Genomic DNA, 24,440 nt, shown 5'->3' with positions numbered 1-24,440 from the left:
AGTCTTGTGTGTGTTTTCCCAGCCTGTCTTAGCTGTGGCGTGTTGTGGTCACTGGGCCTGTGTGTGGTCCTGGTGTGGTTCAGCTGTTCAGAATCATTTCCATTTAAACATATCTGTGGTGCTCAAAGCAAACCACCAATGTTATCCACTCCATCGGAGGTAACACCATCGGAGGTTTGCCCTCTGAGTGACCGCCTCCGAGTGCGTATGTGTGTCTATATGTCTGTCTGTTATGGATAAGTGTGTGTGCACGCAAGCGTTTAAATGTGCCTGTGTCTATATGTGTGAACCTCACATGACATTGACTGTCGTTTGTCTTAAAAAAAGGAGATTTCTCATGCAGTCAAGTTAATGGTGAGCAAACAAGGCAAGAGTAGTGTATGTTGTGATGGATGGGTGTGTTTTGAGCAGCAGGGCCCCTACAGGGCATTGTGTCTCAGTGATCAGTGACTCTTCTCTCAGGGGTTCCTTCCCACCACAAACAGCAGCATATATCAGATCTCTGGGAAGGAATGTAAAGGCTTTTTTCATAAAACACCGCTGGTGATGTTTCACTTGCTTTCTGACTCTTTGTGTCTTTTTATGTATAGAAGAATGGTATTGAATTGGCTTATATTTTATCTGCTATTTTGGCTTTACCTGTTTTACATGTTTATCTATATTGTTGGTGGCTGGCTTCTTTCATGTGTTTTATTTCTTGCTTTTTCTTGTAAAGCACTTTATAAATGTCCATAAAGAAATATATTCGTGTTGTCATAAAAAAAAAAGATGTCTTCATCAATGCATATGTCAAGAATGGGGCAACAAGTAGTGTGTTACTTTCAGCAAAGGATGTGTTAAAGATATTAATAGTGACACACTGGAATTACATTGATTGCAAATTGATTGCTGTCCCAACATAGACACACTGATGTGATAAAAAGTGACACACAGTTTAATAGTTTATAAATGATCACAGAAAGACATGGGACCAAGATCCCCAGCTGAATCCCACAGTTAACCACACGAGCTGCCATATGAGCTGTGTGTGCAGGGAGGAATGTGGGTTGAGTGTGTGTGTGTGTGTGTGTGTGTGTGTGTGTGTGTGTGTGTGTGTGTGTGTATGTATTTGTGTCTGTGGATGCACGTGTTTATGCGTGCCAGGATTTGTATGGATGCGAGCATCTGCATGGGTTATGTTTCTCCTGCAGCGTGTGGGACAAACATCTTACAGAAAACAGAGACGAGCATTTATCAAGTGCAGGACCTGGAAGTGGCAGCAGGGGTGCCATTGTGGCAAGATCACTTTTCCTACTCCACCTTTTGTACACTTAGTGGATGCACTTTCCCATAACTCATCTGCCAAAGAGGGAGGAAAAGCAGAGGCGATTGGACGTGCGTCGACCCCAAACAGCTCCAGCCCCATTATGGAGTGATTAACGACCCACTGGCGAGTCAGGGAACCTTTGGACCATAGAAAGGAAAAGAGGAGAAACTGGGAAACTGGGAACAATCATTTATTTTATTTATTTGTTTATTTAACAGAGACAATGGGCAGTCATTGACTCTCCCAGAGTTAGCTAGATAGCTAAATGTAATCCCTGGGCAGGCAAATCCATAAAAGAATTATGGCATTGAGTCCTCATTAGACAATAGTCACCCAGTCCTGTACAAGGGGAGAGTAGACGGTGAATGGTGCCTTCTCAGGGGAGGTGGGAGCAGGGGGTTTAGCAGAACTGGCTGGTTGAGAGGTGGAGAAAGAGTGGGAGACGAGGCATGTCCTGTTGTTGACTACAGGGGCCGTGGTGTTGATGTGGAGACCACAGCAAAGCAGCCTCCTGCAGGGCCTGACAGACTCTCTGAGAGCCTCCCTCTCTCTCTGCTTATTGTTCTCCTCTGTCCTCGGCACGCACATACAATCACATTGGAGTTTGGCCTGGCATGGCATTGGAATCCCATTTTTGCATGTATGTGAGTACATGTGTGTGTTTATGTGTGTGTGTGTGTGTGTGTCAGACAATGTTGAAGGGTTGTTTGTGTCTATTTCCTAAGCAAATACAGATGCATGTTGTGGCTGGCTTTAGATTTGAGTGTCGTGGTCTTCATTGTCTCTCTTTGTGTGGGGGAGAAGCCTCTGGGGCCGAGGCTTACGTGAGTGACACCAGAGAAACAGAACAAGCCAACAACAATAAAGCAATATATAGGAATGAGAGCTGATGCTTAAAATTAGGTCCTTGATTTTCTATTCTATGTCTCTATGTCTTTTAATCTTGGCTTTCAATAAAACAGCTTTCAAGAATAAAAATGTTTTTAAACATGATTTTATTTCAAAAGTACACAAACAGGACCAATATTTTTCAATAAGGCAAAGCTCAAATATCAACAACCACTCACGTCGGAGGACTCAGAGTCTCATAGTCACAGTTTATGGGTACCACTTGCAAAACATAAATAAAACTCATATTTTTTTTTTCTTCATATACATATGTATATATATATAGAACATATTTTTTTCTCATCATGGAAGTTTAAAAAAAAAGTAGATCATTAGACAAACATATCATTACAACCCTGGCCACAGAGAATCATCTTCATCATCGTTATTATTCTAATCTTCAGAGTCATAATTGTCCATGAGAAGCCAGAGTGGGCCAGGGGAAGGTGTGCCTGTCTCTCTCCACATGGGCTTAGTCTCTGGCTACGTGGCTTTAATGCCCAGTTCCAAGCTCCAAGCCCAGTTATAGACCCTAGCCCTTAGCTGCTACCTGAAAGGACTGAACACTGGTGTGAGCATTGGTGGATATTACTGTACCACTTGTGCAGTTTTAAGCTACTAAGTGCGTTGTTAGTAAGAAGGTATAATGTCACAAACTTCTCCAAAGATCCCTCTGTGCAGCTTATGTTTCATCCTCGTGTGTTATTGCAAAAGCATCTTATTGGTCACTACTTGGCAGCTGCCATAGCTATTCAGCATTAATCCTTTCAAATAAGTGCCTAGCAGACAGGGGCTAGTGAGAGGTACCTTAGGGCTAGGGGCTAGGGACTAGGTGGTGATTTAGAATTGGGCACAATTTTAGAGGGGGGAGGGGTGGTTTTTCTGTGGCATCGCTGGGATTGTTTTGCATGCCGAGCCAAGCCCATCCAAGTCTAGCTCTGGATGGAGAGGCGTGGCTAGCCCTGGTCACCTTGGAAGCAGCGCCAGGAGGACGCAGAGCAGCGTTGCCACAAGAGACGGGGAGAGAGCCAGAGCTCCTCCACACTCCATCGAGTTTTCCTGCAGAGACAGGAAGAGAGGAAGACATAGACACAGATAATATGTAGAGATGGTGCATACAAGAGAGTGACTGAAAGGGCAGTAGAATCAGTGCAGACAATAGAGAAGGGGCAATATGGAAATTCAAAAATTCACAATTATCATAATTATAATGGCTTTTTGTATCATGGGATGGGGTGGGAAAATATTTAGATAAGATACTAAAACACACCAAAATCACTTTGACATCTTTTTGGCTTAAAATCACAACTTAAATTTGAACTGTTTGCCTTAAAATAACACAACCGGTGCCGCATGTTAATATATGAAATACACAACTTAAGTGTACAGTTTACAAAAATACATATGAGTCTTCTTGTGAAGGCATACACTCAGTGGTCACTTTATTAGGTCCACCTGAACAGTCTAATACAATCCAATACAAATGTTCAACTATAAAGTTCACTTATATGATGCCTATAATACTGAGGTTTTCTTTTTTTATCACAGTAATACAGGTGTTCATTCAATTCTATTTTTAGCATTGAGCTCATAGTTAGTGCTGCTGTTATACTGGACTGCATTTTAGTGAGAGGTGTTTCTACTATTCTGTCCACCCTCATGTATATAAATACGACAAACAATTAGAATCACCTTTTAATATAATGTAGTCCGGTACAAGACCTTGGCAAACTACAACATCAATAATAAGCAGAGAATTAAATTTACATATTCTCCACAATGTGAAAAAACTCAACATTATAAACTTTCTTAAAAGGTAGAATTTATGGCAGAGCTGTTGCACTGAACTGCATTAGACTGTGCAGGTGAACTAAAACGATGCATAAGAACATGTTAAGTGTGTTCACAAGAGTGGACGATGTGTGGTTGTGGTGTTACTACCTCTGGGTGAAAGGGGTGACAGGTATCTGGGCGCCTCCTGTCCTTTTGGAACTTCAGTCTCTCGCATTTCAGAGATTCATTATGTGCAGCTGAAATTAAGGACAAAAACTGAGACTGCGTGCCCGTTGCAACGTGGCTTCCTGCTGGAGTTTGTTTCTCTTTGTTTATAATGGAAAGGAATGCGTGTCTTTGAGTGCACCATGGAAAGATGTGCCTTTTGAATGCAGGGATATTCTCGTGCATGGCATGGTGCGCAAAAAAAGCTGACTTTGAGCAATGTTTGATGAGTGTTCTTGGGTCGCGTAGCAACAGAATAGCAATCTTTATGCTACAGTAGGCACTCCACAAAAAACAAACAGCGGTGGACATGTATATACAGCGTGACTGTACGGCATAAAATTTCAGAGAAGTGCACATTTTAGGAGAATCCAGCCCGGCTGTGTGGTGACTAGTGAAGTTCCTACAGTCTGACTCCACTCTAAGCTGTGTCTGCTATTGATCAGTATCCCATCACAGCGTGGGCTGTTGTGAAACACTGTCCGCACACTCACACATGCTCGCACACACTAAAACACACACATACACAAACACTCACAGAAAAAAGCATTGTGAAACAGTCCATCTGGTAGAGCATTGTTTCAAAGCTTCTGCTTCAGATCTTGCCCCCCCCTCCATTTCTCCTGACTCTTTCATCCAGCAGAGGGGGAGAGGGCAAATAAACTCTCCCCAAAAGCCTCCCCACAAATTAAAATGCTCTTCTCCATTCCCATCACAGCTCCCTTGGTGGACACATAACAATAATTTCCTTGCCATAATGATGCTGACACTGGAATTCATGAAGTGAAAGAGGATAGAACTCATCATTAAAATACATGAGAGGGTAATTCTGCTCTTTTCTACAATAGGGCGAAGACAGTCGAACTGAAAAGGTCGCAGCCGGTCAGTTTCATAATAAATTTAAGGTTGCTTTGAGAAACCATTCTGAATCTATTAAATGCCAAGTGAAACACATTCCTTTTCTTCTCCCATCTGCTGATTTTAATTCAGTTTTTGATGCCTCTCAAACTTTCAGCATATTCTTTCTGTTTATTTTCTTCCAGCAGGCTGACTCTGGTGATAAAACCACTAATCCTGTAAACCTGATCACAATGAAAACAATTATCACTTTTTCATCTTGTTTGTTAGTATTCCCGGATACCCACATTTGACAATAAATGACAAAGAATTTCCAGTATTTGTGTTTTTACATCAAAATGTCATATGTTCAGTGGTATATGTTCAATTGTGACAACATGCTGACAACATGAAGCAGCAGGGGTGACCAAAAGTTTTAACTAATAGAAACATTACATTTTTGAACATCAAGTAAGACTGCCCCCTCTCTCCATAAATGATCTCTTATTGGTTTACACTGTTGAATAATGTCTCTCTGCTTATACCCTGCCCCTTCCTCCTGTTTCCTCAGCAAATACATAAAATTAAAGCGGCAATCAACTCAAAAAAATTCTGTTTCATTGTGACATTAAAATATAGTGTCTCATTTCTTTAGCTCTCTCTCTGTGATTTATATCTAATGGCTATTTATTTTATTCACTGAGGATGCATAGAGCAAAAATTTTTCTACTCCATAGCTCTGTGCACGACACATTTCCAGTCCCGCTCTCCAGCCTCTGGCAAAAATAAAAGGATATACATAATCTCGATGGGGTCCATGGTGATTGGCTCAATCATGCTGCAGTCACACTTGTTGTCCACCACCACCATGAAGAGATTACTGCTGGGGATCTGCTGGATCACAAAAGATCTGCCAATCACAGCACAGACAGCCAGAGACAAAGAGATGAGAATGGAAGAGGAGGCAGGAGCGGGAAGAGGGAGGGAAAGGAGGAGGGGGGAAGGGGGAGGGGGGGCTGGCAGGTTGACAAGGCGAGTAGGGGTGATGTACATTTCCATGTGTGTCAGTGGACTTGTGTTACGAATGTTCACATTCTCTCTCTCGGCAAAGGGGAGCGCAGTGAAGAGACTCCCCTGGATGAGTGTCAAGAAGATGACTTGTCTCTCTGCCAGCTGTCAATAAACAGACAAACACACACACACACACACACACACTCATACACCCACAAACTTCTCTCAATCACTCTGCCCCCTTCTCTTTCTCTTCCTCTCTCCTTTCTTTTCTTTTGTCTTCCTGTGTCATCCCATCCAAAGCGAGCACCAATGAAGTGTTGCTGAATATAAAACACTCCAAAGGGAGACAAATGGGAACCACACTTGGGCTCCAGAGCTTCCCATGGCTGTGTTTTACTGGCCTGAGAGATCAGGCCTAGCCTCGGCCTCCTGGCTGGTGATTTATGACCTAGCATAAGCTTTATGAAGAGGCGAGGCCGTAAAGATGATCTCTTCTTTCTCTCACTCTTTCTTTCTTTATCTCTCACTTCTCTCACTCCCTCTCTTCTGCAGCGGCTGGGTGATTTATAGAGTTCACTATGAAGCATTTATCAGACACGTATGAGAGCGTTCACGTGCGCGCGAGAGAACACACAGATGCAAAGATGTGCACACGTACACACACATGGAGACACCTTTCCAACCTAACCCATCTTTTAAACGAGGCCAGGAACTAAGACAGAGAGGGAGCGACCTGACGGATAACAACAGACCTACAATCTGGAGGAATATCTCCATGCATACTAATTTAATACCATGTCCAATTTAATCTGACCACAAACAGCCTCCAAACCCTGGCTAGCACCGATCCACCGCACTCTAATAAAGCTATCCCACCGTGACCAACCAAACCCAACCAAACCAGCCCAGCAAATAGGCCAAGCCAATTCCAATCAGGGTGAATTAGGATCTGCTGATGTTTAATAATCCGTGCTCACCCCTGCACAGTGCCGGGCCGGCCCAGCTCAGTTCGCTGATAGAAAGCAGAGCAAGTGTTCCTGGAGAAAAGACTTAAACACATCCTGACAGCACAGCTGCTGGCCTTGAACATACCCAGGGCTGGGAAAGGGAGCACACACACGCACAGGCATGAATGCAGCAACACACATGCACACTTAAGTACATGTACATACAGATAAATACAAAACACACGCATGCACGCTCCCACTCACACACACACACACACACACACACACTCACACAGCTGCACACAAAAATCCAGAGTAAAGATGATGCCCTCTTGACTTGGTCTCCTTGTGCTGTGGCTTCCACTGGTCTTGGCCAGGAGAGAAATAGAGAACAGAGACATGCAGTGTGTTAGTCAGAGAAGAAATATAGAGGAGGATGGATCTGCAGATGAAGAGAGAGACAGATGACCAACTGACTGACATACAAACACAGAGAAAGAAAGATGAGACAAATGAGGCTGGACAGAGCAACAGACGTGCTGACTGAGACAGGCAGATCAAACTGATACACTGCACACACACATACACACATACACACACAAACACACACACGGAAAACATAGTGACAGACATGGTGAGTCCTCTTCGCCATCCTGACACAAACAGATGATCAAATCCTCCGCTGTTCTATCACAACTGTAGCTGACCAAATTATAAGTGCTTATCAACACTTTTCGATCATGGTCTCCCAGTTCCAGCTGTTCTGAACCACTGCTTTAAAATACATTATGATGCTGAGCAGTAGTAATGTTTTTGTACCTTGTAGGGACACTGTATTCTGTACCCCATTTTGGCTAAACGCTATTTTGGAGTGTCTTGAGTGCACTGACATTTTTTCCCCCTGATGATATAATCAGTGCGCAACTCACGACTTTGCATTTATGGTTTCAGAAATAACTGTCATCACAGTTAGAAAATTTCATGAGGAGTAATTATGTAATTGAACAATTATTAATTCAATGAGTTGAAATTGCTCCAGTAAAGTCTCAACAAATAGATGAAGAGACAAACACAAGTCTCCAGAGCAATGCTGTCAGTTTTTCCGTTTCTATTAATGGTTTTCGTATTCTCTGGAGCGCACATCATGGCTCCAGCCTTTCCACACATCTTACACGAGTCCTATCTCAGTCTCCCTAAATACAGGCCTGAAATATAAAGACTATGTATATTACAAAAATGTTTGAGATAATTAACATGCAGAAAACATGTCCGCTGAGTTGTGTAAAAAATGAGAATAAGGAAATGTGTCATCGAAATGGTTCAAAATTTTAAAGGATATAATAATTAGTGGAACTTCATGTAGCATGTAAAAATAACATTTAAATGTCTATAATGGTTTAAAAAAAAGGCACTTGACCTGATATAAAAGTTTCAATTTACTCCACCTCAAGGATGCAATAAAAATATATATAACAAAAAATATATGGTTTACTCGCTGTCTAGGAGGTTGACACAACATTTTATATTTTTGAAATGAAACTTTGAAATTACAATTATTCCACAACAGTACAGCTGCTGTCTCAAAGAAAAAGAAAACCAGCGCGTATTTGTCTTATTTTACAGCGAGTCAGCAGTGATGACAACAAAATACGCAGCACCGCCACAGTTATTCCTACAACGGTGATTGTCAGTGTGTTTTCGGCAGAGAGAGGAGTGTTTCTCAAGAATCTCTAGCAGATGATACTGCGTCAACATGTCTGACTGCAGAGCTGTAGCTCATCGAAGCTCTGAACCTCGCGTTTTAAGGACACGGCTCGTCTGGGATAGTCCAAAGAGAGCGAGTGTGCGGAGGGGCAGGATATATGGCCTGGAGTATTGTTGCTAATAGAGCCCTTGAAGACCTTCCCTGGTTAGAGACATGACACACTCTTTGTCCTAAATCTCACATTACAGTTTAGAGAAACCGGCAGTGCAGTAATGGAGGTTAAATCATCCTATAGGGCCACTTAGCTATTAGACTGCGCTTATATCATTCACTGGGCTTTGATGTTTCTTGTGCTCCGTCACTCCGTTTCCCTCACCAGGAAGTAATGGACGTATACAAATACTGATGTCACAAACGCAGGCACACACACACACACACACACACACACACACACACACACATACACACAATCACACACAGTCGAAATACAGTAAAGAGAGGTTTAGCAGGCAAGAGCTTAGGGTATATTTCCTACGACGTAAAGCACACACACGTGTCCCAATGAAAATAAGAGAGAAAGGCCTCAGTCAGTCTGTAACGTGAAACAGATGTTTATCGCCAATATCCTCTATTACTAATATGAGCTATAAAATTCCATATAACCGAAATAAAAACTCCATTTCACTTTGTCAAATTCATTGTGCTTTAAAAAAGATTTATTTGAAGTTGACACGTAGCTCAGAGCACAGAGCTCACAGCCCTGCCTGCTCGACCTGGTCTCATCATTAGACACAAGGCTGCTCCTCTCTTAGGCATGGCTCTATCGTGTCTGTGTGGGGGTGAGCATGGGAGTGTGTGTGTGTGTGTGTGTGTGTGTTTGGGTCTGACTGCGTCCTGAACCGCATTTTAGTCCTGGCACCCAGGGCAGTGGTTACCCTGCTGACCTTGCGGGGCTGTACAGGCAGACACACAGAGAAAACACACACATGCATGCGTGCACACGCACTCACAGACACATACGCAAACACACGGCTTCCCTGAGCTTCCCTGGCAGTTCCACAGCTGGGAGCAATGAAGGGCCCATTGGAGGGATCCAGAGAACACCCCACAATTGCCTGACAGAAAAGCCCAAATTGTTAATGGGGACCACACTCATTTTCCCATTTTTAAAGGAAGCCTTTTTTCCACCTCTCTCCCTCATCTCTAAATGCCTCATATTTCAAACTGCCGAGGGAGAGAGTGAGTGTGAGTGTCCACGTGTGTTTGTGTGTGTGTGCGCGTGTCTGATGGATTGCCGGGTTAGAAGTGTTTTCAATGGACAACAAATGATTTAAAAATGTTTCTAATTTTCAGGGCATTATAGAAGTGAAAACGTTTCACCAGGATAAAATATGCCGAGATAACACTCAGTCGTTTTTCATTCTTCCACACAACACAATGGTAAGCTGATCTGCAGATTTGTCACATTCTTTTAGATAGACTTTTAAATCATTTTCGTAGTAAGTGGGTGCGTATGGATGTGTGCCTGTGTGCTTCTGTTTGTGTGTGTGCGTGTGTGTGTTTGCGTGTGTGTGGGTGTGTGTCATACTTGATGCAGCCATCACAGTCAATGTTGCCTGTGTTCTCTTTGATGGTTCTCTCAGAGACGAAGGCCGGGTACTCGGTGTCACATGGTACCTGCATGGTTCGACCCGTCCTCTGAGCTGGAGGGAGAGAGAAAGACAGAATGAAAGAAAGAAAGAAAGAAAGAAAGAAAGAAAGAAAGAAAGAAAGAAAGAAAGAAAGAAAGACGTGACAGAGATGGATGTGATGGAAAAAGATGACAACGTTGTGTAAATATGTAGTCAAAGTCAAAAATATGTAATTAAAACAGATCAAAGTCATCTAAATAAATCACAAGCAAATAGTAAAACACACCACATCCTATAAAATGAATGAGGTTGAAAGGATTCAGCATTTCTGAACCAGATCTCGTACTCGTAGGAGATTCAGAGACTGTAAATCTAGGCCAAGCATTTGCACGGCATTGCTTGAACTCTCCTGCCACCAAGAGGCTTGAAAAAACACTACAGGAACAAGGGAGGAAGGGGAAGAAAATGTGACAGTTTTCTGCTGGTGTCAACAGGGGTTAATATTATCCTAATCTGCATGGTAAAGACAAACATTATATGAAAGTTTCATTTTTAAAAACAATAGTAAGCTGAATTTTATCAGAGAGAGCTAACCCACAGCGACATACTGTCACTAACTTGTGGAGATGGTGGATTAGCATTATGTGTGGTTTAAAATGGTGTCGTTTTAATTACTGTGTGTCAACAATGCGGCATTATTGTCTGAGAGTGTGTGTTTGTGTGAATATTTGGTGTGTATGCATGAATCCGTCATAACACACACACTAAATCGCACCATGTGTTCGAAAGTCAGCCTACATGTATAAACGGCTGGGATTAGTTCAGCTTGAGGAGGTGTGTAGATTGGGTTACGGGCTGCTAAGTTGGGGTGTTTCAGTTGTGTGTCACAAGCCTGTGTCTCTATTGTAAAAAGATATAGAAAACGCAGCTAAGACCTGAGGCTAGCCAGCTGTGAAATTGTCTCGACTGCCTGGCGAACGGCATTGCCCAGCTTCACTTCATTCGGGATAAGAGTGTGCAAGGAAAGCATTTTATAGACTTTCATTTTGTGGTGTGTCTCCCCCTTCTCTCTCTCTCTCTCTCTCTCTTTCTGTCTCTCTCTTTCTCTCTTTCTTATTCAACACATGAAATATCTTCATATTAGTTTTGGCTAGAATTAACACTATATAATGCTACAATATGATGCTGCTTAGCGAGGCTTTAATTCCAGACAGGCGAATAGAATTCAACACTCCATAAAGCATGAGGCATAGCTGCGTTCATAACTTGGCAGATGCTGGAATTGTGTGTGCATGTGTGCATGTATGAGAGCGAAAGAAAGAGAGAAAGAGAGAGAGAGAGGGGGGCAGAGAGAGAAAGAAAAAAAGGCACAAAAAAGGCAAAAAAAGAATGAAAGAAAGAAAAAGAGAGAGAGAGGCAGGGCTTTTTTCTCTAGTTATAAAGCGGATATTACTTCCCACCAACGCCAATAGGAACAAACATCCTTGCAGATCATAAAACCATCAAATATAACCCCCTCTGGACACACAAACAAATACAAATGGACGTGCGAGCTTGCGCACATGTACACACACACACACACACACACACACACACTTAAATGGTGAGGTCGGTTGAGGTAATCTCATGTTCTGCCATTTTTAGTTCAAGGGTTTTGGATTGTTCCTCTTTATTCTGTTTTTCCAGTGGTCACATTGACTCAGACAGCGAGGAGGGGAGACACAGAGGTCACTTCTGAGGACACTGGGAGGTTCTAACGTCCATATATGAAGAGCTTTCTTCCAAAACGGAGAAATCCACCATTAGAGAGAGGCTGACACCTCCTTCGAAAATTATTAATATGACAGGAAACTCGGTTGTGGGTTACTCTTATGTTATGAGAACCTACAGGAAATTTGTTCACAGCTAAAATCTGCTTTTGATGGTAGAATGAGGTGTGTTTTACAATACGGACTGATGGATTTCACTTTGGAATAATTTTCTAAACTGGATATATGGCATCTGGCATAAGACTCTTAATATGCACTGGAGCAACACTATCATTTCTGCAATCATTATCCTGATTATTTTTCTAGCTGTTATGATTAGGATTATTAATCAAAATTATTAGCCTTGGTGTTTAATAGAATTTTCTTAACTACTGTCTATTATCAACACATTAAAAATTAAATCAGATGTGGAATTAAATGAAATAAAATTAGATAAATAAGATAGGCAGTTGTGCATCCTTATTATTTACTGTGTGCCTACTTTCTAGGGATGTACTGTGAGCAAAGTCTATACTGATCGGAAAAGCAATAAGTGTGTGTGTGTGTGTGTGTGTGTGTGAGAGAGAGAGAGAGAGAAAGAGGGTGTATTTTTACCTTTCGCAGTGAGGTCAGAGTACCACCAGCTGTACAAGTTGAACTCTACCAGAAATCTAAAACCAGAGAGGACATGCCATCACCAAAGTTCATACATATACATTATACATGCAGCACCTCTCTCCTATACATGCAAACCATGTTTCTGACACTGTCTTACCTTAATGTGGTAGCTAATAGCACACAATTTTGTGGATGTGTCCTTATCCAGTATGTTCTCTTACTGTAACACCTCTGAAACCTCGCTTTCTCCATTAGGATCAATACAGCTCTACAGTTTCTACTAATACCCATATAATTTCAAGTTTATATGGTGCTAAGTCATAAAATGCTGAAATATACATTATGCACAAGTATATCTGTGAAATTACTCACTGCTCACTGCTGATCTCGTCACAGAAAAATGCAAGAACGTTAGTTTTACTTCCTGGCTAACGTTCTGCTGATGTTTCCCTATTTAAATATGGAATTTAGTATAACTTAAATGTTATTTTAAGTATTTTCTATCAATGTGCTACCAAATACTATAATCTCTTTATCACAACAGCTTCGTGGCCACCAAGTTGTTAGAGAGTGTGATCATCCTGATACTTCACTGAATCTTCACTTCAATCAAGCCTAATCTTTTTTGTGTATCTCCAGCATTCCTCTCTAATCTATACAGCTCCATGCTTCAAAGCAGAACGTCTGCTACATGAACACATGCGATCATTCATCTTTTTTTTAAGCAAGCGTAAATGTGACAGTGATGGAAAGTGAAACGCATAGATCAAAAAATAATTCATACTTGAGAGACGTAAAATCGTCTGCACTGTGACGGGGGGTAAAATCAGCATTGACAACTCAATCTCCCTGTGATGCACTGTGGCGACAACAGACCACCCACGAAGAGCCACAACATGGCATCATGGGAATACCCACACTACAGGAAACATCAGGTAGCCATTACTGCTTATGATCACCGATGGTCACGTCGACGTACACGAACAGGCACTCATAAACAAACATACAGTTGATGTATACGCCCAAACACAGAGCTAACCTCATCTGACAGCACAGGCCACCATCAGACTCCTCAAAAGCACATGCTTGCCATCCGCATATGCAATTACAAACAGACAGAAGACACGCACACACACTCGCATGCACACAAATCTTACATGACAAGCTCGGTTAGGATCCACTTCACAGCTGAGAAGAAGGCGAAGTAAGGCTAAGGGAGAGAGGAAGAACACAGATCAGAAACTAATAACGCACAGTTTATAAACACAACAGTAATGACGCATCACTGTGAATGAGCGATTTAGTAGTTTCTGCAAAAAAAGGAGGTGGAACGGTTTGACAAAAGGTAGCACTCACATCCAACAGTGTGTGTCCACTGTCGCTACTCTCTGAATAAATCCAGCATATAGCCTGGTAGTCATACAGAGTCACCCTGGACAGACAGACAAAAAAAGAAAGAAAGAAAAAAAAAATCAGTCCTCACATAACACATAATTTACAAACACACAATTTACTTCCCATACATAATTTAAAAACCAACACAATCCCTGGCTAGACATTGACTGCTGCTGAACAATCATTCAGTAGTGTTGTCCTGTCACTCTCCCATAATTCCATTATTCCCCCTATCTCCCTATAAATAATTTAAAAACTGCATGTCCATTTTTTTACATCTGATCTTTTCTTTTCATTATACTATTCACATATTTTTTTTTTGTTATAATTTCTCCTGCTTTGGCAAAACATCATATCAATGTCATATCAGTGAAAAAACCCACAAGTTGATTTTGAAATTGACATCAGGGACGTAAATCAAGAGTAAGACGGAGAGGGAGTGAGACCGAAAGAGACATAAGGAGACAGATAGAAACGGAGACGGATAGAGACAGTGATGGAGAGAATGTTTGTGTAATCTTGGCTTTTCACAACCAATGCTTATGTCAAGAATAAAATAAAATAGCTGAGGATGTGCTAGGTCTGGGTTCATACATTCTCTCTAATGTTGCATGCCTGAGGGCCTTTTGCACTGTAGCGTGGGAGGGGGAAAGAGAGATCCCACTGCTATAGCTGCCACTTTACCTACGGATAACATATTGGATGGATACTGCAAGAGTGGGAAAAGGAAAGCAACTGAAAGCCGAGAGCTCCCCGATCCCTCTTCCTGAGAGGTTCCTTAAAGTGATGTAGGAAGGTGAGTGTGTGTGTGTGTGTGTGTGTGTGTGTGTAGATGATTTGGGGATATTGGGGGGGATATTGGGGGCTTTAGGGGCTTAGTCCACCCTGAGGGTGTGAGGTCTGTGTCTTTCTGGGAGAGGTCAGTGAAGGGCTGACTAACACACACATACGCACACACAGTGTAGGCCAGATATTGCGTTGGCTACTCTTGGCTATACCCTGCGGATATGTTCCTATATACTTGACAATAGCCTGTGTGTGTGAACGTGTGCATGCGCATGTGTGTGGTGTCTGAGTGGGCCCACTCTATCCTCAGCCCTGGGCGATGTTCCACCCTCAGTCACAGTACCAGTGACACACAGCTCTAATACATCGCCAGGAACCAATTAGCACTAAGCCAAGCCACATAATGGTGTTAGCAGCACACTTAGACCATTGCAATAGCTGTGTGTGTGTGTGCACATGAGTGTGTGTGTGTGTGCGTGTGGGAGCGTGCATTTGCCTAGCTTGGGTCCATAACATCATTTTTTTCTTAATTTTTTTATTCTGTTGCTTTTTTTTTTTTTTTTTTTGCAGAAATATGATTTAAAAGTAACTGAAAACAATTTATCCACATTTGTCTTCATCTGCAAGCTCTAATGTTGAAAGATGCACACAGGCTAACTGCTTACGTTTACTTCATGCAACGGACTCGGAAACTTCTTTCAAGTTTAGCGCCCCTACTTAGCACATTAATTCTCTACATATGGCACTTGCTTAAGACTGATCATACTGAATTCATTAGTGTTAAGATCTATAAGCCCTATTACTCATCATGTCAATACTTCACTGACATAAGTTCTATTATTCATTCATCATACGTCCTCTTCTACATAAGCAATCCTTCATCAGACATTCATCATTCAGTAAAAGCATTTGTAGGCCTCTTTGTTTTTATGACTGGGACTGTAAACCATTTGCTGTCAGCTTTTGAGGTTCATCCCTATGATAAAGAGGCGTGGCTGTCTACTTGTTTGATGATTTGTCACCCATGATTTTTCTACCCTAAGACAGTAAAGGAGGGGGGAAAAAAATCTTTACCCATGCCTTGAAAGCACAAAAGCACATGTTCTGGTTAGTTTCAGTAATAACTGGTGAATGCTGGGTAAATGCTGCTGCAGTGATTTGTCGAAGTGGGTAGTTTCAAGCCTCCATCCAATTTAAATTTTGGGTTAAGCACCGCAAGTACTGCCATTAAGTGCTGTAAAGATTCCAAAAATTTTTAGACCATATGCAGTTAACACTTTTTTATGAAACTTCAGTTTATGTCTGACTGTGTCTGTCTGTATTCTGCTCTATAATACTGGGAATGATATCCTCCTGGGTTAAATTCCCAAATTAATCAGGGAAAGTCACCACCCACTGCTCCTGGCGTTTTCCAAAAGACCCAGCACTACAACAAGCAGTGTGTCTTGGTGTGTGTGTGTGTGTGTGTGTGTGTGTATGTGACTTCTAGTCCCTCCTAATTCCTCCGTTTCAGGAAAAGATTTGCAGTAATCCCCTAACGGAGAACTCCGCAGAGCAAGAGGTCAGAGTTCAGCGCTGAATAGCTCAACGCGATTGGCCAAGTTAAGAGCTGTCAGCGCAAAGGGAGACATGCTCTCATACCGCGGCCTGCCTGTCTGCCTGATATTACACACATACACGCATTCACGCACACATACACTCATTTGTGCACTTCTGCCAGCGCGCACAAACACACACACACACACACACATGCACACACCCACACACCCACACAGATGTGCAGTTTGAAATACTTACCTCTTGAAGGAGCCCATCTGCAGCAGCTTATTCATTACAGCTCCCTCTACCTCGCCGAAAAACTTCCCTGTCTGAGACAAAAAAGAGATAGAGAGAGGACTGATGTTGTTTAATGAAACATCTCAGAACAAAACAAGCTGGCTCTGGGTGGAGAAGCCCTTGTGTCGGTGGCGAGGCAGTTCTCCACTTGACTGCTCATGCCGAACTAGGACAGTCAGGTCATCTGTGCAAGAGGCAAACCCTAGCCAGCATAATCCTGCCTCAACTCTAGCTTCCCCATGCAGCTTCATCCTGCACAGAAATTTCTCTATAGATGTAAAGCTGGCCTGAAACTGGAAAGCCGGTTGGATCCCTTGGCTCAACCAGACTGTGCTGCTCAGGCCCCCACCCATCTTTTTTCAAACATGAAGCATCATTATATAATATTTTGGCGAAAGAAACAAAATGGTCGCCATATCCTAACCCTCCCACAGTAATCCTAGAAGGTGGCATCAAAGTGATAATTAAAAAGTCCAGCAGGATCTAGCGCAGTGATTTTAAGTGGGGTCTTTTATGGGCTTCCAGAGAGTCCTTAACAAAATGAGAAATAGTCACTGTTATTTAATCCAACGGAAAATGCTAGGATACAACAAATAAATAACTAAATGATTAAATAAATAAACAACTAAATAACAATAAACAAAATGAGTGAGTGATTATTTTAGCATTATGTTTTAATTTCACCATGATGGATCTATTGGTCAGTGTTCAAGCATGACATGTAAACAATTTAATACTTAACACAAACCAAAATATCTTTTCAAATCAGGGTCCCTGGGGCAAAATCACTTATACTGAGGGTTTACGGATTAATGAAAGTCAACTTGGGGTCTGGAACATGAACTAGTTTTAAAACCACTGATCTAGCGTATCCCACATCGGGAACAAATCGTCAAACAGTGAGATTCCAGGCAAGCACAAGTGACTCGAGTCCACCTCTAGGTGAAGAGGGACAGTGCCGCTGGGTGTCACCAGCGAGGTAGCTCTCCCAACTCCACATTTTCACACAAAACACTAAGAGTTCTGGCAAATAATGCAATAGAAGGTTCAGTAATGTTTTCATAAAAGTCCACAAGGAGGGAACCTTCCTTGGGCAGTTAAAAATTAAAGAGAGTCCAAATCAGAGAGGGAGAAAGAGAGAGAGAGAGAGGGAGCGAGAGTGGGAGAGAGAGAGAAATACAAAAAAGAGAGAGTTTGAGAGAGGGAATGAACATCAAAGAAAGAGGATAAGAGCCACAAAGTGAGAGACGTATGAAAAGAACATGAAAGAGGGAGAAGGGCAGAGAGGATAGAGCCAGGGGAATGGGTTCTAGATGAGCCAAAGCCAGAGTGACAACATTTCTGGTGACAGCTAAGCAGAGGGTATATGCTCGGGCCAACAACACATCTCCTTGACAGCAGTCTAGACAACAATAAGATCATCCAAGAGATGCAAAAAAAAATAAAAAATAAGGTTACGTAAGGGGAAAACTGAATCCCTCTGAGCGACAAACATGCACTGCAGATTAAAATTTAACCAGAGCTGTGGGCTTCCACAAGGACATTTACCTAATCAGGCTCACATGCAGTCAAAATGAAGATCACACTCTTAACATTCAAAACCATGTATACTCATGAATAATCAAACTAAATAAATCCCATCCTAAACTCACTGCTTTATGCATTGACTCACAATCTGCACTTTGGCCTTTATGGATCAAACGATGCTGACCTGAGATGAACGAGTTGTCATAGCGGAGTTGTTCTAACTTGTAACTTCACAGTGGAGTGTGAGTCAGTGCTACTGCTTTGATTTTTTTAATGCATGTAAGCACTGGGACTCCTATCAAAACTGACACCCTCGCTCACGATCAAAATCATAATTTAGCTTACACCTGATTCATCCAAGAAATGCCATCATACAACTGCTACAAGTCCAGTTTTTCCTTGTACCGCTACCATCTTAACACTGCAAGATACTGAAGAATTACTCAAATAATTTGACATTTCATATCCAAAATAAATGGTATCACAAACTAATCACCCAAGTTATCAGTTTTATGAATAATTATTTGACTGAGAGGAAACTAGTCCAATGTTCTGCACCACACAAATGCAATCTTAGCAACACAGAAATCTTGTTTGGCATTATTCAGTCATCAATTGTGATCATTATCATTACACTCCAAATTAGGATGTAGCTGAAGCTGCACAAAGCCGTGCAGCAGCTGGTAATTTAATAACTTCATACATAAATAAATGGATAGAGTGATAAAAATATATTCTTCTAAATGGGTTGGGAATGTAAGAACATCTGCTAAATAATGTAAGTGATTATTATTCAAATAGGTGCAACATCTTTTCCAGTGATAATGTACTAGTAATGTTAATTAATAACATATTAACTAACAATATTAAATTCTACTTATTCTAAGTTAATATTCTACTAATATTATTAATAATGATTTTATTAATAATATTAATATATAATAATATTAAGAATGACCATTATTGCATTATATGTTTATTGCTGTGCATTACCGCAACAAGGAGTGAAAGCTGCACACTGTAATTACAATTTGCACATTTTATGCTTCCATTTGAGCTGGATTTTCTTTTTTTATTATTTTTTTTTCAATAGTTGATTTTCAGTCATTTCAGTTTAAATATTGTGATGTAAATATAACACTCCCTCCTCTACTTGTTGATATTATTATAATTAAACCAGTTAAAATGAGTTACTCCCCGCACTCACTAAAAAGTGCCAGTTACCCAGGAATTTATTATGTATAAGGCTTTTATTACATGCTAAATCCATTTGGTGGCACATTTTGCTATACATAACCAGTTATTACATTATCCAGCAGTTATTGTAAGTTACTAAAAGCCTCTTTTATACAGAAGAAGCAAGCAGTTTTCAATATGTTATTGTGCACAGTATCACCTTGATGCTGGAACAATCTTAAATATGGTGACAAATAGCTCTTAGGAAGGATTAGGAAACTTCATGGACACAGCACCTGATAGGTCTGAGGATATTTGTCAGCATTTTAAATTGTAAGGCCAGTAAAAATGAGCTCATGGCACCTCTTTTTTTCATAACACCTTGGTTGTAACTCACTGAGAGATTTGCAGTGCTTGCAAAGGGACCTAACATACAGTGTATACATCTACTTTACAGCTACAGTTATAGAGTATTGTCAAACCTTTTTTTTTTGCTCGTCTGATTCTCTGTGTGTATGTGTATGCGTGTGTGTGTGTGTGTGTGTGTGTGTCTATCTCACCAGAGTGTAGTCTTCTGCCACCAGAATGAAGCCATTGTTGTCAATGAGGTAGCAGTTGATGTTCTGTTGAGCAGTAAAAACGTGTTAAAGCAGAAACAGGAGCACAAGTGACAGAAACAGGAGGAGGTTTGATGGAGAGAAGAAGGGCAGACCGACCTCATCGTCACAGCTTATGGAGCATTTCCCATCTAGTGCTGCACACTGCAGGACAAAAGAATGGATACACAACAAATTCAGAATTCCCTTCAAGAATATACAATTTTATTTAAGAAATTAAATGACATGCTATATTGTCATATTATTATTTATAATATATTTTGAAAGGGTTTAATGTGTGTGCAGAATTACAAAAGTACAAATCCACCGTAAAGCACTAAGGTATTTATGAGAAAGCAAAGAGAAGTGTACCAGAAAGGAGTTTGAAACTGCAAACAAATACTGGCAGATACATGTACTGAATGTGTGTATGTGTACGTGTGCATGTACATATTTAAGCCGGCGTGTTTGTGCATGTGTACCTGTCTGCTTGCAGTCCAGAATTTCTTTTGAAAGAACTCCAGCTTCATCTGGATGCCCACAGCTGGAACAGAGACAGCACAGCCACTGAGACATAACAACTGGAGATGTGTGTGCTCTGCGTGGGCTTTCTGTGTGTATGTGCAAGTGTTGTACAGTGATCTCGTATGACAGCTGTGTCACAACGCAGGTCATCCTATAAGCGAGCAAGAGATTATTGACACATAAACAGCATCTCTGACCAACCACAACACAGGGACAGGCACATAAACATTCCCATCTTATCCTTACTGAACTCAGTGTCATTAACAAAACGGTCCACATTAAAAAGAAGACAACTATAGCCTGCAGGGGATAAGTGTGTGTCTGTGTGCAAGTTCAAGTGTGTGTGTGCAATACTGCACTGTTTGCACACATGTGCGTGTCTGCCTCTGAACCAAACTCAAAATACAGTTTCACACGACTCCAGACCGGGCCTCTCACGCTGTGCCCACATGAAATCCATCCCATTCCTCAGTCAGCCTCCCTGTTCTTATCCCGACAGGCCTGCCCCGACTTGGGACACAGAACTCTCACTTCCATAAGCCTCAACACAGCGGGTCCCGAAACACACAGATCTGACCAGAATTCCATGCCTGGAAAAAAAAAGTCTCTGACATTAAATGTGTCAGCTTTTTCAGGGTTGATTGAGCAAAGACTGACACCTCAAACACAGGCCTTTACTTCCCTTTTCTCCTCCTCCTCCTCCTCATCCTCCACTCCTGCTACCCCCTGCTACTCCTCAGACTCAGAGCTCCCTGGCTTTCTCTCAGTGGGGGTTTGCCGTGTTTAGGGGGATCTGTAAGTCTTTCCATGCGCCACAGAAGCAGAGGAGAGATTTAGAGCCCCATTTTACTGCAGAGCAGCCGCAGGTAGTAAAGTAAATGGAACAGAACACATGCCATTTGTATGGGTTTAACAGTTGGGACTTCAAAGAAGGAGTAGACAGATCTGTTCACGGTTATATCTATTCGTCAACATACTGTATCATGCTAATATGGGCCTTTTATTGAAATTTTGATATCAGCCAGTCAGTGTTATTCTCCTTTGATAAGATGGCTATGACGCCATTTGTTTGAGTACATATTTCTTGTATTATTAATCATTATTACACTGGTTATTTATGAGATGCATTTGCACTAATTCAAATGTGACATTTTGATGGGATTCTTCATGAATGTTTTATTATTGTAAGTAGTAATAGCAGCAACAATAGTAGTAATAGTAAGGTGATAATAATAAGTAATACTATTATCTAAGGTATTACAAAATCTAAAGGCTGTTTCAGAGGCTTACTGATGATGCCCAGAATGCTTTCTTGGAGAAATACTGAAACCTTGGAAATTTATTACTATTATCGTTGTTGTTGTTGTTGTTGTATTTATATTTAAAGACAGCACAAAACATTCATTCCCTGTTATGCTTTACAGCAGGAGACATAATTCTGAATATATTCAATAACAAACTATTAACGCAATCACATGCAATTTACATTTCAATAATTTAATTGGCATGAACCTGGTGGTGTGAATTCTGAAAAGATAATTTCAAAAGAGTCAAACACAACCCAAACTCTTATAATGGCACACACAGAGTGCTCCAACAAAGACAAGCCCCTGTGAATAATTTGTTGTGTAATACTGCACAGAGAGAAATGGTAGCGAGTTCCTGTGAGAGATACAATGAGCCTGCATGCAGATGGGACCATAATAAATAGGTTCACTCGATGTCAGCCCGTTAATATATTATTAGTGAGAAATATTCCATCGGTTTCTATTTCTGTAGCTACATGCTTGTGTGTTTGTGTGATTGTTCTAGTGCTGTGGTTTGCTACTGTGGCCTGTTTTAGCCCTCGCCCAGAGGAACAGGTGCAGATTATCCCATCATAAGCATTGCCAGGTCCTTTCAGCAGCCCACTAGTTCTACGCCCACATGGAAAACCCAGGAGGAGCGGCTAATTTAAGACGCTGGGCAGAAACAACGGAAACACACTTATAAAAGCAGGACAACCTGGTGTATTGAGCTTATAGAGATGCAGGTTGATATGCTTGAATCTACAACAAATAATGACTAGAAAGAGCACAACACAAAAGAGAGTAAACAAAGCTGTCAGTCCAAATTATCTGAATTGTGAATGTTATGCTGTACACCCCTTCTGTTTTTGTTTTCATCTATTAATGAAACTCTGAGACATAAAGTCCTCAGTTAATATGTGAAAACACCAATTATTTGAAAAGTCCATGTATGTGAAGGTCTGAAATGGCTGAACACATGATCAAATATAGTTTCTGACAAATCAAATACAGTTTAATACACATTATGCGTGTTCTGCAAACCGTGTCGCTCTCATGATAGCAGAGCAAATGCTGAGTACAAATGTAAATCCAATATGTGAGTACTTTAGCGGTTTGCTCTGTGAAATTGTATTAGAGGGTAAAGGGGCACAACTGTGGCTGTTACCTGGCACCGTACTCACAGCCAAAAGACAGAGACCCAAATCTGTCCATATCCGCTCTTTTTCTCATGTCTCACTAATGCTCTGGAATTTTCTGTACTGTAAGGCAACATTTAATTTCCCAGGGTTTGGTTTAAGAACTTGGGGGTATTTATACTCTGAGCTGGCTTTATGAGTCCAAAGATGAAGAGACGTAAAATCCACTCCAAATCCACCCCATCACCAATCTCCTATCAGTGCAATCCCAGGCAGGGGGAGATGACAACCTGGTTTAAAGCCTACACATATTTGGGATTCTAATAAGGATAGACTCAATGTGTGTGTCTATCAGTGCAAGTATGTGTGCACGTGTGTTTGCGCGTGCACACGTACACAGCCACATGGGCAGGTAAGGGCGAGCACAAATGCGTGTATGTGTTTGTGTGTTCATGTTCATGTGTTTGTTTTTGTTTCAGAGTGTGTAAAGCATCAATTCACATTCAGAAAAGGGCTCTGGGACAGACATACACAGCAGAAACAAACACGCAAACACACATTCCGGTGTCACGAACCTACACACAGCTGTCAGAGAGATGTAGAGATTTGCAAATGGGGCGGTGCATTTGTCCGGCAGCATCGCTCCACAGTTGAGCACAGAGCAGGGGTGCGTCACGTCAAAGGACACACACAAGGTGCCGAGCCAGATTCAGAGGATGAGCAGAGCAGCACACACAGGAGGATGTGGTTAAAGATGCCAAAAGTCTGCTACAGACTTTGCTTCCACTGACATCCCTGTTTATCTTTGTTCAAAGGAAATGCAGACATGTCGGATCGCCAGCATCCAGATCTAAGGTTCAGATAATAATTTAACTCCTGTAAAAATGCTTGACATTTCAAAGATCTGCAAACACAAAAATATTTAAAGCGGAAATATGTGCAGGCAAAATGTCACATAACTCTCGGTGAAGCATATTTTATGAAGATAAGATATGATAATGAGAACCATGAAAGCATTTTTTTTTTTTTTTTCCCAGTTTGCCTTTAAGGTCTTACTGCCACATGTGCTTTATGAGTTGCAGAAGGTGTGTGACATGTGTGTATGAGTCAGATGGTGCTCATCTCCTACATGGCATCCTTGGCAGAGAGGGAATAGTAGGGCCTAATTGTGTGTTGTCTTTTAAAAACTTGATGCTTCATATTTTGTGACACTGCAAGGCAAACAGAGCAGGCTGTCTGGACACATCAACCATATGGGCTTTTACCAAATACCAGGGTGTCATCGCACATTTGAGGGTGTGTATCCCTGGGAATGTGTGCATGATTATGAATGTGTGCATGTGTGCGTGCATGCATGCACGTGTGTGTGTGTGTGTCTGTGTGTGTGTGTGTGTGTGTGTGTGTGTCTGTGTGTATGTCCCTTTACATGCATGCATGTTTGTTGATGTGCTTTGGTGTATGCATTAATTGCTTAGGCTGTCT

The 24,440-nt window shown here is 41.4% G+C and overlaps 1 protein-coding gene across 1 annotated transcript in view; it reads right to left on the bottom strand.

The window, feature by feature from the left end:
* Positions 1-2,333: 2,333 nt before the first annotated feature.
* cacna2d3a (calcium channel, voltage-dependent, alpha 2/delta subunit 3a) overlaps positions 2,334-24,440 on the bottom strand; it is a 118,518-nt gene continuing 96,411 nt past the window's right edge. Inside the window, exons 27-37 of the mRNA XM_030056214.1 lie at positions 20,491-20,552; positions 20,129-20,173; positions 19,973-20,035; positions 16,671-16,741; positions 14,049-14,124; positions 13,850-13,902; positions 12,690-12,745; positions 10,284-10,398; positions 5,827-5,939; positions 4,136-4,218; positions 2,334-3,253 (exon numbers count right to left, since the gene is read on the bottom strand). Coding sequence (XP_029912074.1) covers positions 3,161-3,253; positions 4,136-4,218; positions 5,827-5,939; positions 10,284-10,398; positions 12,690-12,745; positions 13,850-13,902; positions 14,049-14,124; positions 16,671-16,741; positions 19,973-20,035; positions 20,129-20,173; positions 20,491-20,552 — 830 coding nt within the window. The 3' untranslated portion in view covers positions 2,334-3,160. The remainder of the gene's footprint in view (positions 3,254-4,135; positions 4,219-5,826; positions 5,940-10,283; positions 10,399-12,689; positions 12,746-13,849; positions 13,903-14,048; positions 14,125-16,670; positions 16,742-19,972; positions 20,036-20,128; positions 20,174-20,490; positions 20,553-24,440) is intronic.

This window comes from Myripristis murdjan, chromosome 7 (genome assembly GCF_902150065.1).
Source record: "Myripristis murdjan chromosome 7, fMyrMur1.1, whole genome shotgun sequence".
Classification (NCBI taxonomy): domain Eukaryota; kingdom Metazoa; phylum Chordata; class Actinopteri; order Holocentriformes; family Holocentridae; genus Myripristis; species Myripristis murdjan.
The sequence above is the reverse complement of the archived record's forward strand: the minus strand, read 5'-3'. Positions and strand labels throughout refer to the sequence as shown.